The 15,203-nt window shown below is 52.1% G+C and overlaps 1 protein-coding gene across 3 annotated transcripts in view; it reads left to right on the forward strand.

The window, feature by feature from the left end:
• Positions 1–729: 729 nt before the first annotated feature.
• Positions 730–15,203, forward strand: part of LOC116841812 (protein dachsous) — a 428,326-nt gene continuing 413,852 nt past the window's right edge. The window contains exons 1-2 of one of the 3 annotated variants that reach the window (XM_032810198.1): positions 730–1,019; positions 9,538–12,271. In XM_032810198.1, coding sequence (XP_032666089.1) covers positions 10,580–12,271 — 1,692 coding nt within the window. In that variant the 5' untranslated portion in view covers positions 730–1,019; positions 9,538–10,579. Of the gene's footprint in view, positions 1,020–8,603; positions 8,623–9,005; positions 12,272–15,203 lie in introns of those variants that run through there. The other 2 variants (XM_032810199.1, XM_032810197.1) reach the window with 2 other exon arrangements.

Below are 15,203 nucleotides of genomic sequence, written 5' to 3' on the forward strand. Positions count from 1 at the left end.
ACACATGTATGACAGCAAAAACTTTTTTCTGTGTCTACATTGTCACAAACCAAGTATGTTTTACGCAATTATATATAAAAAAGAAAAAATACGAGGAGGTCTATGAAAAGAGTGTTTCAAATAAACCGTGATAGTAAACGTGTTAAACAAAATTGAAAGACGTTAATAGGTTGAAAATGAGCCTTGCGGCCTAAAGGGTATTATTAGAGACACACAACTGCGCTTGCGAAACGTGCTTACTAAATTCTACTCGAGTATTATCTTACTCTCAGTAAATTTCTCAAACGTGCATTAAAATGGAACATATCCCGCATAATAAATGTTTTTACACACCTGGAATATGATGTATTGCTATCTATATTTCGAGTCCTGCGTCTTCTATTCTGGCTGCTCTCCGGATATTCACTGGACACTGACACTTGCGTGGATACGATACGATCGGAGCAACACGTATCGGAATATCGACGAGAATTCAATTAAATATTTTAATCACTCGCCGGGAATCACAAATAACATTCCGATATATGTACTTTACGTCGCGGTGATTTTATCTTTCCCATCGATTCGAAACGTAATGGCTCGGTCTTGAGAAAGTGTGTAACGTACAAGAGTATCCAATAATAGACAAAAAACGTCAGTCGCTCGCTGCTGGCCGAGAGACAACACAACAATCGACACTTTCAAAACACTGCGGACCTTCATAACGGTCGAATTTACTTACGTATGTCGCTCACTATTCCAAGTGTTTTCATAACGTGCCGAGCTGGCGAGCGACACACATACTGTGGAGTACATGTCTCAGTGCGTTAGTTGTTCTCTTCTGTTGGTTATCTTTTAAAATACTTAATCGAACTCTCGTCAATATCGTATTATTTAAAACGTGTTTCTAACTGTATTTATGCGAGTGTCAGTATCACGAAGAAGTATTCGGAGTGCTACGCCAGGAACCAAGATTCTAGATTGGGAAACCAGAATGGAGGACATTAAGACACATATAGTGGTACATCATACATTTCCAGGTGTGTAAAATTATTTATTACACAGGATGTTGCTAGTTTGGACGGACGATTTTGACGAACTTGCTAACAAGAAGGAAATCCCGCCCTTGAAACGAAATTTAGAATTTGTTTTCTTTTTATTTCTGCTTGTTCTCATTACTTTATTGAACCAAATTTAAATTTTATTTTACAGTACATTATTAGAGACACATAACTGCAGTCGTTCTTTTGTCAAACATTATTATTCTCCCAGTATTTAGCAAATATTCACTCAAATATCAGGATTCGGTCTTAATTGTCTAAAATATGTTGACACAAATTGTATCTCCTTTGTTTTCATTCTTTCTGTCTTTAAGTCCTACACGGAAAGAATATTATGTGCTTAGCTTTTAAAGATCTAACATTTCTTGTGTTTTCATCATCTTATTCTAATTCGAGAATATTATAATTTCTTTTTTTATTTAATTAAATTGATTAAATAAATTCATTGAATTAAAAATAAAAAAATTAATTATTTTTTCATTAAATTTTTTCAATTTTAGTATGTTTCTAGTAATGCAGAAATAGATTGATAAAGATTTTATCTTACTAAAGAACACAATAAATTTCGCTAGAGACATAGTAAATATTTTAACGGCACGTTTCGGTCCCTAAAATATAAATAGTGAATATAAAACGAAAGAATAGTCAATTATCGTTTACAAAATTTTAGTAATTTTTACTATAAAATTTTCTCCGTGTATCAAAATTTCAATTCGAAGATAATTACACCATTAATGTAGAAGTAAAATTTCGACTCGAGCACGAAGATACATATTGAGTTCATATTCCGCGAGAGTTCCGTGGGACTTCTATCGAGTCATCCTCAAATTGTGGCGACGGAAAAGATTCCCAAGCGTGAACAACGCGTTTCGATAATGGGAGACATCGTACTATTAGATGATTCGAGAATATAGGAGGACAGCACTGCGATATATCGTAGATAGATCGGAGCGGAGCGCGGACAAGTCTGGTCGAATCGTCAATCGTGTTATCTATAGACGAAAACCACCGACAAGGGCCGTAGAATTCTCAAACCAGTTCGTGAGACCCCAACATCGATACCCCCGCCCGGAGAAAGCCCCTAATTATCGAAATAACGCGTGTCGTAGTGTCGATACTGCCTAAGTGTCGGACCGTGCTCTATCTTCTGCCAACAATCCCACGGGATATTCGAACGGAGTCTCGTTTCCTCGTCGGATTTAAATTATTCTCCCCGCGAGTCGAAACACTCTCTATATCTCGTCCGAAGATAAATGGGGACACAAAGGGAATTAAGGTCGCCTACATTGTTTATCTCAGATAGGACCGAGTTTATCCTATAATTGAGACGTTCATGAGAACAGAACGAGTTAGCTCAATGAGTTATCAGTGGAAATATCAACAATCATTGTTTCAACGATTTTACGCGACCGCCACTGTTACGCCGTATTTATTACAACTGTAAATATACGACATATATATATATATATATATATATATATATATACGCCCGCGCGCAATATGGTTGGTTCGTTTCCTGCGCCGCGCGGAATTTATTTTATTTTTATTCGACACTCGCGCTACGACTTATGAATGGCAAGTTTCCAATCAGTGTATAGGATATGTAACATGCAAAATGCTCTTCTTCCCTTTTTCTCCACTAAACCGGTCGATCCTACGCAAAGTAAGCGCGCTCAGGAGAATCGCTTTATATTCTCTCTACAACTTTCATTTAGATCTTTATCGATCGACTTTCTCAATGTGCTCACGTATTGCACTTCATTGCTTCGCCTCCTGACGTTCGCTCGCGGACTTTCGCGCACAAATACAGTATCGAGGGCCCGTATATTAAATTCGCTGGTCGCCTCTCTCGTTGTATCGACGGAAATCGTTACGGAGAGCTTTCACAAATCGCTATAAATATCAATTAATCGCTGACGGCCTTTATCGTGTCGCTATGTCATGGATGTAACTCGCTGAGAGCTCCTAAGATGCATCATCGACAGGACGTCAGACGTCGGGAATTAATAATATTATATAAAGAGCGAACGCGATAGAAATGTTAGCTCGTGAGCGCACGCACGACTCTAACGCATTCAACTCCTCCTCTACGCGATCGATCATTACTTATGAGTAAGCAACTCGCGAAACCGCATTTTTATTACGCTAATGCACCTTTTCACCGGTCTGGTGCTTTCTTACTTCCCGCTAAACGCCGTGCAAAAGTAAAGATTGCAAAGTTGATATTTCTGAGTGCACACTTTCGGAGTCACACAGGCTCCTGCAGCAATTTGTCTTCAATTACGCGAATCCTCATTTCGCGACCGAGAGACACGCTCTCCGGACGACATGAGAGAGAGAGAGAGAAAGAGAGAAGAAGAAGAAGCACTCGTCGGAGTGCTCGGGATCTCTCACCCCGGGCCTCGTCAATTCCCAGAGGTCGCACACGACTCCGAGTTTCTTTTTTCCGCGCGCAATTTCGTCCTCCTCTCGCCGCTCTGCCGCATCGGCTGCATCGCGCCCCAGAATCGTCCTACCGTGCATTTGCAATCTCATTGGGACGTTTTAAGGCCCACCTTTCGTGCAAGATGGCGCCGCCGCGGACGAGGAGGAAAAAGAATCGGCCAAAGGTGTATCGCGAAGAAGGAGTGCGCTTGCTTTTTATCGCGTCCGTGTCATTAGCGGCCGCAATGAGTCCTATAAGTTCGTATCGGGGGACCCGGGGGAGAGAGTCCGCGAGTTGTCCGGGAGAACGACGTGGACGAGGACGTCGTGGAGGCACCTACGACCGCTCGCCTTATTAGGCCTCTACCTCCCTCCCTCCCCCCTCCGCCCTGCCTCGGTCCAGCGTCGCCGTTTGCCACGCACCACCCTCCTCCGCTCCTCCATGCAGCTCTTAAAATCATGGCTGCACGTAACCGTCTACTGATTATATGGATTCGGCGATGATTTCTGATGATGCCCCCGACCCCCGAAATGGTAAAATAATACAGTGTCGTGTCCTAGCCCGGACCCTTTGGGTTCCGTGGGCCGGTTCGTTAGCGGGGCCTTGGCGCGAGGCACCCTGTCATTATGCGGCTGGTCTCCATCACCCCCACCAGTACCCAATTTTCGGCGCCCCTCCACAGCACGGCTCGACAAATCCCCCTGCTCCGCAGTCCCTCTTTCTTTCTCCACCGTGCTCTCCTCTCCTCTCATCTCGTCTCTCGTCTCCTCTCCTCTCCTGTCTTCTCTCTTCGCGCCCGGACAATCTTTCACGGCGCTACTATTCTACGCCGCCGCCGCGGCTTCGACGTCCCCGGTGCGTCGCGTGAATCGTCGTGAGAAAGTATACCGACCTCTCTTTCCTCTTGTATGCCCGCGCTTTCCATTGCACGGCAATGCACCCGCTGAAACGTGTCGGCGCGTTACGTGTCCACGGTTGTTAACTCTTTTCAAAGCGGAATAGGAAGGGACCTTTGAAGTGTCATGGAACTCTGCGAAAATTGTATCTGTGACGTTTGTAAATGCCCTTCACGTTTTGGTTATCATTGGTTGTTGGGTTGAGCGAAATACTTTGTATCCAACACCTTTGGCCGCGTCGAGTTACAGAAACGTATATCACTCATCTCTTGATCGTGCCACACCAACTTAATTAACACGCGCATAGACTTTAGGAGCGATGTGGTGGCGAAAACCACCCCCAGCACATACATAAATCAGAATAGAAATAAGTAATTCAGCATAGCGCGAGAAATGATCAGTCATATCGTGAAAACACATATATTCCCATATCTATTCTTCATTTTTTAGCTTGTAAGTTCTATCTAATCGGGAACAAAGTAAAGAAAGAAGAAATATTCCATTGGATGAGAGCAATAGATAAAAAGGATAGAAAAAAATTGAAAGAGTGTAGGTGAAAGAGAACAAGACGAGAACGCCTACGATTATCACGCGATATCGATACAGTCAGGAACTTAGACACTCATTTTCTCGCCTCCAAATAGCGTTTTTACGAAATTCGAGCGAGCCTCACGCTTGCGAAATACTAGAGGCAGTCACGACTGCTTGCGGATATTCGAAACTTGTAACTCGATCGCCTGGCAGCGTCGTCGTCGTGCCTACGCTCGCGAAGCAACACTCGTATTCTAATCCCCCACTTTCGTGTAGCCGCGACTTTGCAAAAATTCGATTTCTTCAGAGCAATCCTAATCTCACGATGAAATTACGAGCGATAAGTCATTTCGAGACGCCAGTAAGCGCTTTGCTAATCCTTTCCCCCGTGGCACCGTTCACGTACAGAATAAGAAGTTTCAATCGTTGAAATGATATTGTACATTTCGTAACCAATCATTCCGTGACACATCTGTCTCATTCTCCGCGGGATAGCGACGCGAGTCCCGCGTGTCATTTCACATCCCTCGAAATGTCCATTCCGTTGCATTGTAACGTTTCTTAGGGACAAAAATAGAAGAAGGAACACGGCCCGAGACTGCCGCTAATCTCCGGCGGAAGTGGGTCGACGAAACCGCGACTTCCACTCCGTATTTTTCTAAGAGCGGCGGTCCATCCAAGGAGGATACCTCGTCCTTGGACCCCTCCGCGGGTGTAGGTGGTCCCACGACCGGCAATCATTTCGCTTAATGACGAGAGCACGGTCCTTTCCTTTCTTCGGTCTCAGATTATCGCACCGTGTTTCTTCCCTTATATCCATGGACCACTTCGGTACCTCCTCTTCTTCTTTGCGTCCTCGGTCTCTGCCCCCGCTACCACCTTTTATCCCCGAACTCTGTAATTTTCCTCTAGCGACCGTGCCACCACGTCGCGCCGAAATTGGTGTACGTTGGAACGATTTCGTGGAAATGTGCGTCGTCGTGAAAAGGGTGGGGGATTGGACACGACGATGGTGACGGTGGCACTTCCATCGCGAGCTCGACCTCGGGAGAAGAAGAGGAGGACGAAGGAAAGGAAGAGAAGATTGGGCGAGAACGCGAAGGCGAACGGAGCCGAAGGAGAACGACGAGAATTAGGAGAGGAAAGGTAATAAGTAGAGAAGAGCGAGAGGCAGATCAGAAGAGAGGAAGTTCTCGTTCCGAGAACAGTCGTTTGATGAGGAATCGTTCGCCAGTACCGAACACTTCTCAGCGGCCTTCCTCTTGGCGGAGGTTTGCAGGTGCGCGCCGATCTCTCGCGGTGCCGTAGGGGCGCAGGCAAGCGTGACAACACGCAACATTTCTTTCTATCATGCCAAAAATGATACACATTGGCCGCAGATGGAAGTCATTATTATTACAAAGAAGCGTTTTTGCTGCCGACCGTCTGTCGATGCCGAAGCCATCGTCGCTGGATAACGCGAAGATACGTTGACGACTTACCGAGAAGTTTTCTCACTCTCTCTTTCTCGCTCTCTTTGCCGCAGATTAAGTTGCGCAACGCGAAATTGGCGCAAGCCGAATCGGCGCACATTCCCACGTCATTAAAACTATTTACGTGTACACCAAACTCGAATCACGCTCCCCGCCTTCGCGGAATTAGCGCGCGACAGGCATGAAGCGCGTCGTCGCGCCAGAATCGTGCATTATTCCTCCGCGTCGAGTGACTTCCGCACAAGAGACTCTAATTTCTCGGGAAATATTCGCGCGACGCCCCTATAACGTGCATCGCGCGTTATCGGCCCCGCGCGAGTCTCGTATATACAAGCCCGCTTCTCGCTCCGCTTCCAGCACCTGCGAGAAAAGCCGGGCGGTGTGCGCCCGTTGGCCGAGCAAACAATACGGACGATGATGCACCGTCCCGAGCGCATTGTCCGCGGCGAGTAGTAGTAGGCGGCGGATTTATCTGCCTACTCGTAGAGTCAGGTAGAAAAGAGAAAGAGAGAGAGAGGGGAGGGAGCAAGAAAGAGAGAGAGAGAGAGAGAGATAGATACATAGATAGAGAGCGAGCGAGCGAGCGAGTCCAGGGGTCCTCGACCCCCGGGACACGTCGCGTCGCCGCGCGGTCGGCTGCCTGCCGCCGTCGGAACCGATGGATCTTCCTTTCGTTCCGGGCTGATTTTACGCGGCCAGTGGCAGCCACGCGGTGATCTACCAGCCGTCGATAACCCTGCGAAATAACAAACCGCCGTGCGCGCGCTTCCTTGTGACGTCCCGCCGGCGCGGAGCGGAGCGTATTAGTGAATCGTCGTAATGGCCGATCGCGAAGTACGCGTTGCCATCCGTTTCTCGTTCGCTGATCTACGGTTCTACGCTCGCTGATCGGCGTCCATTATCTCGTCGTAATTGTTGCGCCAAACATTTAACTTTCCGTCGCCGTTGCGTGCTTGGCGCGCGAGTACTCCAACGAGGCGCTGCGGAAAGGATGACAGTCTCGCATTAACGATATCTCGTCTCACGAGGGCGAGCGCCTTGTATTTTTTATGATGCTGTGATTGCGCGACCGTGCGCAGGATGTCCTGCGACACCGTAGAAGGATGCAGACGCTTTGGGCGATCGGTTGGCTGTAATGCCGGGGAGAAGGAAGTAGTTGTAACATCGAATCGTTCATGCACGTAACAGTTGCTGGACCAGTAGTTGATATCGGAGAAACGACACGCGCGCGTTCACTTACGACATAAATATTGTAATTTTCAGTATTTCTCGACATATATAGACAGTCCGTGATAATAGTGCCGTGAACTATTAACTAGAAAATTTATCATTCGTGAGATCACTTCTCGTCCGAGATATAAATTATCGCTCCCCTATGCGTACACGCTAATACGCACGCTCTTCCTCGCCCTCCTCACATGCGAGATATATCATGCGCGTTTTTTTGCAACAGGTTGAAGTCTTTGGAGTCTGAAATCTTATATCGTCCGACGTGATATCTCTCATACGACGTACAACTGACGCTAGCCTCGGTTTCGTTGCGGTTAACAGAACATCAGAATATTAATATGCCGTAGAAAATATGTTCAGCAAGGTCTAACACATTACAAGACACCACTACGCATTGCGTAGCCACGTAATAATGTAAATTCACGTTTTAGATAAAAATCGCGTGTTGAAATCTGAAACCTGGATCGTTGTCAGACGTCGCACTGTGACAATTCGGGCAATTTCGTGCGATTTTTCATCTCAGATTCCAACACACACGCAAAAAAAATCTTAATTCGTATAACTGAACGAGAACTAGATGGAAAACTCACTGAAAAGAAATGATAATATCTCTGTTACCGAAAACATTCGTCTGAATACTCAGTTGCGTTCGATTAATACAACTAAGAATGATTGACTGAGTGGAAACATCCTAAACGAATTTGTTTTTTCTTCTCTGGTCCCCGGGTAAAAGAAAATCCGGCTACACTAACGCAGTTGTTTTTCCTGTACACAGTTGCAATTTGTCCCTACTACTTTAAAGATCTGGCGCGTCACATCGCGGTTACAACGTTATGCACTCCCGCTATTATCCTCCTCCCGATTCGCGTGGTACGCGTTTCTAGGTGACGGCACGTCACCCCGTGGCCGCTTTTCTCGTCACGTCACGAAATTCCAGGACCTTTGGCACGGTCGTACAAGCGGCTCGTAGGGCTGAGCGCGGAATGAGCGCCGACGGTAAGTCAGTTCTTGGCATACCGAGCGCTCAGGTAGGTAGATAGGTAGGAAGACGGTGGAGAAGGTGGAGAAGGAAAGGAAAGCGGGAGTGCGAGCGAGTCGGCATGCGAGCAGGCAGGCAGGCAAGCAGGCGAACAGGCAGGCGAGCAGGCAGGCGAGCAGGCAGGCGAGCAGGCAGGCGAGCAGGCAGGCGAGCAGGCAGGCAAGAGAGTTTGGTATGGTCTAGCTGCTCGCTGCCGCGAAGCGCGTTGAATGCCGGGGCCCCGGTGTATCGGGGCCTGGTACCGCCGCCGTTCCCCTCTCCAAGATGGCCGCCGGTTGGGTCCAGCCAAGTCCCCCTGACCGAGCCAGGCAAGTCCGCCGAGTCAGGGGAAGGGTAGGCCTTGCAGGTGCCGCCATGTCAGTGCATGCCTAACCTCGAAGCCGCGCGGAACGGACGTTGGGCCCGAGAACGCGACATCTCGTGCTACCGCCGTGCTTAAGGGGCTGCTGTTTAGGCCCCGTCGCAGTTCGCGCCTACGGATATCCGTCGTGGGCTTAGAACCGGACCGATCTCGTCCTTCGGTTAAGACGGAGTCGTGCCGCGTAACGGTCCGGAGCGATATACCGAGTGTTCTCTCTCTCCGGTCGAGAGGAACCAACGCGGCCGGAGACATCAACGCGTGGACGGAGAGAGAGAGAGAGACGGTTCGTCGCACGGACGGCACGCGTTCGGCCGTGCCATCGCGCCGCGAAGAGACGCGTACGTGAGTCTGCGAGCGTGAACCGTAAACGCTCATCGTGTTTTATGCACGTGTGTTTCGTGTACGAGGTCGGGCAGAAGCGCGTTACTTGCGCGGGATTAGCGCGTGCATCGGCGACGAGTGTGTACGTTGACAGTTTACCTGTTCACGAGGACCATTTCGACAGCCTGGTTCCTCGCCTAATCATTCGCACTCTGTACTCAGATTTGATCGACGAGCCGGGACTTACAAGTGGACGATTCTCGGGGATCCGGCTATGATGACAGCCACGACGTTTGATCCGGACCGACGTGGTGAAACGAATTAGATATCCAGAAAAAGAGAAGATCCGCGAGGTTCGCGACGTAGGATCACGTCGAGAACGTGTCCCAAGGACAGACGCGCGAGGTGTCCGACGGGACGAGACATGATCGTCACCATGTACGACGCGAGACGATCGCGCCAAGTTCGCGACCGGTCGTGCTGATCGTCCGACTATCGGTCGTGGATCTAATGCGAGGAATGTGCCATATCTCGCCGTCGAGATATCTCCAGTGACAGCGGGTGTGCAGCGGGTAGAACTAGCGGGTAGAGCGAGAGAGCTCTGGTATCAGTCGCGAGGCAGAACGAGGAGAAGAGAGGAGAGCGAGAGAAGAGGAAACGGAGCAGCGCGGCAGAGAGTTGTCCGCTACGTTCGTCCGGCGAAAGAATCTCCAACGACGCTGGTATGCCTCCGAGGACTGTACCGGAGAACAGCAGCTCGCGCGCGGCCACGGAAGGTCGACGATGCGGTGAAATCGCTCTCTGCGAGTTCTAAGTGAACGTCCGTTCTCTCCTCGCGAGAGAGGGGTGGTAGTACGCGTGTGTACGCGCCGGGTGGAAGTGATACACAGTCAATAGCAAGGATAAAACTGAGTGATTGTGATTGATTGGTGTGCTGGTGCTAAAAAAGAAAGAAAAAAGGTGGGTGATCACATAAAGGTGCCGGTGGAACGCGCGACGGTCTCGTAGTGTTTGTCATTCGCGGACAACGGCAAGTTTTGGCGGCGGAAGGAGCGGCACGCGCGCGCGGAACCGTACGAGGACTTGGTCGTCGTGAGACAGCAGGAGCCGCGAGAGGAAATAGCAATAGACTACACTTGGCCCGCTCTTTCTACCTCGGCCTCTCGCGACACTTGGCCGCGTAGGAATGGAAAGATCGAGATAATATCGCGAGACGGGAGAGGAGGTGAGGCGTGGAGGCCGTGGCGGTGTTGGAGGCCCCAGGATGTGGCATCTGCTACTGTTCCTCGTCCTGGGAGCGACCCTCGCCCCAGGCACGCGACCTGAGCGCGTGATATACCTGGAGGTCTCCGAGAATGCGCTGCCCGGCACCAGGGTAGGCTTCATCGACAGCGACACCTTGCCGCTCTTCGTGATAGTGCCGATCCCCGGGTCGTCGATGGAGACCGATTTGGAAGTCATCAAGGAAACGGGCGAGGTGAAGACGAAGGTCCCGTTGGACCGCGAGACCCATCCGTCATATAGCCTACTGGTGTTGCCGCAGAGCATACGGGTCGTCGTGAACGTGCTTGACGAAAACGACAACGCGCCCACCTTTCCCGTGGGACACGTGAACGTGGAGTTCCCGGAAAATTCGCCACGCGACGCCAAACGGGCGCTACCGCCGGCGCAGGACCCCGATCTCGGCTTGTACTCCACGCAACGCTATGAGATCGTGTCGGGCAATCACGGCGACGTGTTCAGGCTGTCGCAGCATCGCGGTCGCGATGGCGTTCTGTACCTGGACCTGCAAAACTCCGGCTCGCTGGACCGAGAGGCGCGTTCGCGCTACCATCTGGTGATCGAGGCCCTTGACGGTGGCACGCCACCGCTTCGCTCGAGCCTCTTCGTGAACGTGACGGTGCAGGACGTCAACGACAACCCTCCCATCTTCAACCAGACGAGATACGTGGCGAGCGTGCCGGAAAACGCGACGGTCGGCACGGCCGTGCTGGCGGTAAACGCGACCGACGCCGACGCCGGCGACAACGCTCGCATCGAGTACTCCATCAACCGGCGGCAGTCCGATCGGGAGGAGATGTTCCGTATTGACTCGCAGACCGGCATGGTCTACGTCAACAAGGCTCTCGATTTCGAGTCGAAGGAACGACACGAGCTGGTGATCGTCGCCCGGGACTGCGGCGCTCAGCCGTTGGAGGCGAGCGCCTTCCTTTCCGTGCGCGTGACTGACGTCAATGACAATCAGCCGGCGATCACCGTGATCTTTCTGTCGGACGACGCAACTCCCAAGATCAGCGAGAGCGCGCAACCCGGCGAGTTTGTCGCGCGGATATCCGTCAGCGACCCCGACTCCAGAACGGAGTACTCGAATGCAACGGTCACGTTGGCCGGCGGAGAAGGCCACTTTGGCTTGACCACGCGGGACAACATTATATACCTGGTGGTAGTGGAGAGGCCGTTAGATCGCGAAGAGAAACCCGTCTACGAGCTGTCGGTGGAAGCGACGGACGCCGGCACGCCTCCTCTGAGGGCCGTGCGCACCTTCAGGCTGCTCGTCACCGACGTCAACGACAACGCGCCCAAGTTCGAGCAGGAGACGTACGAGGCTTACCTGCTGGAGGCCTCCGAGCCCGGCGTGTCGGTGCTCAAAGTGACCGCGAGCGATCTCGACGAGGGCGCCAACTCGGCCATCCGTTACTCCCTGTTGAACAGCACGTGGTTCGCGATCGACGAAACGACCGGACTCATCACCACGGTGACCCACGTGGACTGCGAGGCCGACCCGGCGCCGATTCTCGTTGTGATCGCGACGGATTCGGGACGGCCGCCGCTCAGCAGCAGCGCCACCGTGTGCGTGACGATTCACGATTTCAACGACAACGAGCCCATCTTCGAGAAGCCGCTCTACAACGCCACCGTGCCGGAGGACCTGCCTGTCGGCGACTGCTTCCTCAAGGTAGGATCAATTTTTCCTCACGCGTGATTCCGCGCTGTGAAAATATGACGCGGGGGGGACGCGTTTCTTTCGGCCGCGTCGCGATGTCGGCTTGTCGAATCGCGCGACAGGTGACAATGACGCGCGAGTCATCTCGGATGACTCGCGCGTCATTGTCATTGTCATGGCTCGCGTTCTCCCCTGCGATATGTTTGCGTTGCGCTTCTATCAAGCGGGCGTGATGCCGAAGAGGGGCCGCCTCGACGCCGCGCTCGCACCCCGCATGAAGTTGTACAGCAACGACGCTAACGGCAATCGTTTCGTCAGCCCGGCTGCAACGCAAAAAGTTGCGGAATAGGTCCGCGGGCTGTTGTTGCAATTTTGTGAATTGCTTGTCACGCCGCTTGATATCTATATATGACGCGCACGGGATATTTTCCACTTGTCGGGACGCCCGCGTTCGCGGGCGTTGCGTCGACGGGCCGACGCCGTCATCTCTCTTAACAAGCGCGCCTCTGTCAGTGTCTCTCCGCGTAATTGATATTTATATCCAAAGAGCGCTCAATTCGGCCCCTTCAAGTATTTCATCTTAATTTGTTGTACCCTTCGTGTCACACGCGAGAAAGCGCGCTCACCGATTGCGCAGAGGTTGCAGCGTACGCTCGAATGTTTACGACGCGAAATCAGAGTTTAATTGACACGCGCTCGAGAAGAAATCGCTAATCTTTCCCGTCGCTGCCGTGAAGCCGATGAGAATCGGCCTCTACTCACACTGGACCTCCTAATTGATCCGTCATCGGAATCGATTGCGCGAGACGTTTACCTGCTGGTCGCGCGTGCGCGCGCGCCAGCTCTTTCGCTCGTTCGGTGCGTGAGCCCCTACAAATTAATATCTTAAATGTCGCGCCGGTGCGAGAATGACGGTATCCCGTGGATACTTGGCGTCTAACCCTTGCATAAGCCTCGTCGTTTCGCGTAAAGTCGCTAGGATCGCATTAAAGGTTCCTCACGCAGTCCGGGCGAAAGGCCACGGAACGCTCGTAACCAGCCGAGCCGTCAGGCACGTACGTTACGCCGGGAAAGCCGTAATTGGTACTCGAGAGAATCTCGCGAGAGAGGCAGAGAGGTATATAGAGTAGAGAGCAAGAGAGAGAACGAGACGAGAGGGGTTTTCTTCGGCGTGTTTCAATTAGTACCGCGGGTATACCTGGGGAGAGAGCGTTATCGATCATCGTTTTTTATTCCGCGAAAAGGCCCGGCGTGCGCGCTCGCGCCGATGCGGCCGGGCCGGAGGTGGAATAAATCCGCGCGTTCATTTGCATGCGGCCCGCGCGTTCTCCGCGCGAGCGGTCCCTCTCACCCTCCCACCGCGAGAGAAAGAGAGGGAATACGAGTAGGAGCACCGCGCGCGGCAGTGCGACCTGAATGAGGAAAGTGTTGCGTACGTACCGACACACACCGGCGACATGAATCGCTCAGGGGCGTAACGTCGCCGACCTGAGACTCTCAGACCCGAGAGAGTCGGCAACGCGCGCGTCTTTCCGGCGACTTCTCCGCGACTTCCCTCGTCTCACCTCATCCTGTCTTCTCTCACCTCGCCATGCCTCGCCTCGCCTCGCCTCGTCTTACCTCACCTCACCTCACCTCACCTCACCTCACCTCAGCTCACCTCGCCATGCTGCGCCGTGCCGCACCGGCGCGCGTATATCGACCACGTGGCGCTCGCGGAGGGAATCCCGCTGACGTTCCCTTAGCCAGGCCGCCGTGGCTACGCGCCGAGACGCTCTTCCCCGGAGCGGTGTTAGAGCGCGAACAAGTTAGTCCCGACACCGATGGTGCTTTACGAGCCGACGCGTCGGTACATCCTGCCGAGCGAGCGGCACGCATTTGTATACGCCGCGGCGAACGCGGGATAACGACCAGGGGATGATTCCAGGGCGGAATAAAGGACAGATCCCGGAAAGGATGGGGCGCGACGTCGCGTCCGCGAAATTTGAGATATCGCGTTTCGCAAAGGCGATTACTCTCGTACACCGGCTGTCGCGAATGATCGTATTGCGCGTTTGACGTAATCGTCGAAAGTAATGTTACACCTTGGCGCGCCGCGACTCGATAACGCGATCGTAATGAGGCGGAGTCACGGACGCACGCGCGAAATGAACGAGCGGCGTTAAATGCTTCCCAGCTCTTCCCTCTTGCAGACGCGTTTTCGCCGCTGAAAGCCGCCGAAAGTGAAAGTCTGATGTAACGCCTCGATAACGCCTCAAGACTAATTCGTCGGAATCGACGACGCGCCGTGATTGCCGACGGTATCGCACCGGCCGTTAAATCGCCCCGATACGGTCGATGCGTTTCTCCACGCTTTGACGATGAGACCGCGATGAAGTGCGCGCGATAAAGCGCTCCTCCACCGCGTACACTCATATGTGCGCGATCGGTGGTCAAGTGTCGCAGCGGCACGCGTCTGCGGGACACCCGGCAGAGAGAACTTCGCGAACGCGTCCGCCATTCATATAACGCCGCGATCTTACCGCGTAGGACTGTGGATTCCGCGTGAATCAAACAGAGAGCAAGGGCAGGAGCGTGAGATGAAGGGAGAGAGGAGGAACCTCTCCCTCTTCCTTTCCTCTTGCCACATCCGCCTGTCTATCTCACGCGCGCTCGCTCGACCCTTTTTTGCCTCGCTGGATTGTCATCCGCGTGCGGTGCGAGCGCGGCGAGGTACGACGCACCGCCGAATGCCGATGGAAATTGCATTCGGGAATGAGCGAGTGCATTTTTCAATCGGCCGACGCACCGCGCAAGGCACGACGAACGCATCCGGCGGGCCGTACGCGGACCACGCGTGCGTCTGTCTGTCTGTGCGTGCGTGCGTGCGTGCGTATGTACGTGCGTCCATGCGTGCATGCGTATGCTGCAATGCGACCCGATGTTATATATATATATATATATA

The sequence above is a fragment of the Odontomachus brunneus genome, unplaced genomic scaffold (genome assembly GCF_010583005.1).
Source record: "Odontomachus brunneus isolate Ranch 3 - 2012 unplaced genomic scaffold, Obru_v1 Obru_scaffold_018, whole genome shotgun sequence".
In the NCBI taxonomy this organism is placed as follows: domain Eukaryota; kingdom Metazoa; phylum Arthropoda; class Insecta; order Hymenoptera; family Formicidae; genus Odontomachus; species Odontomachus brunneus.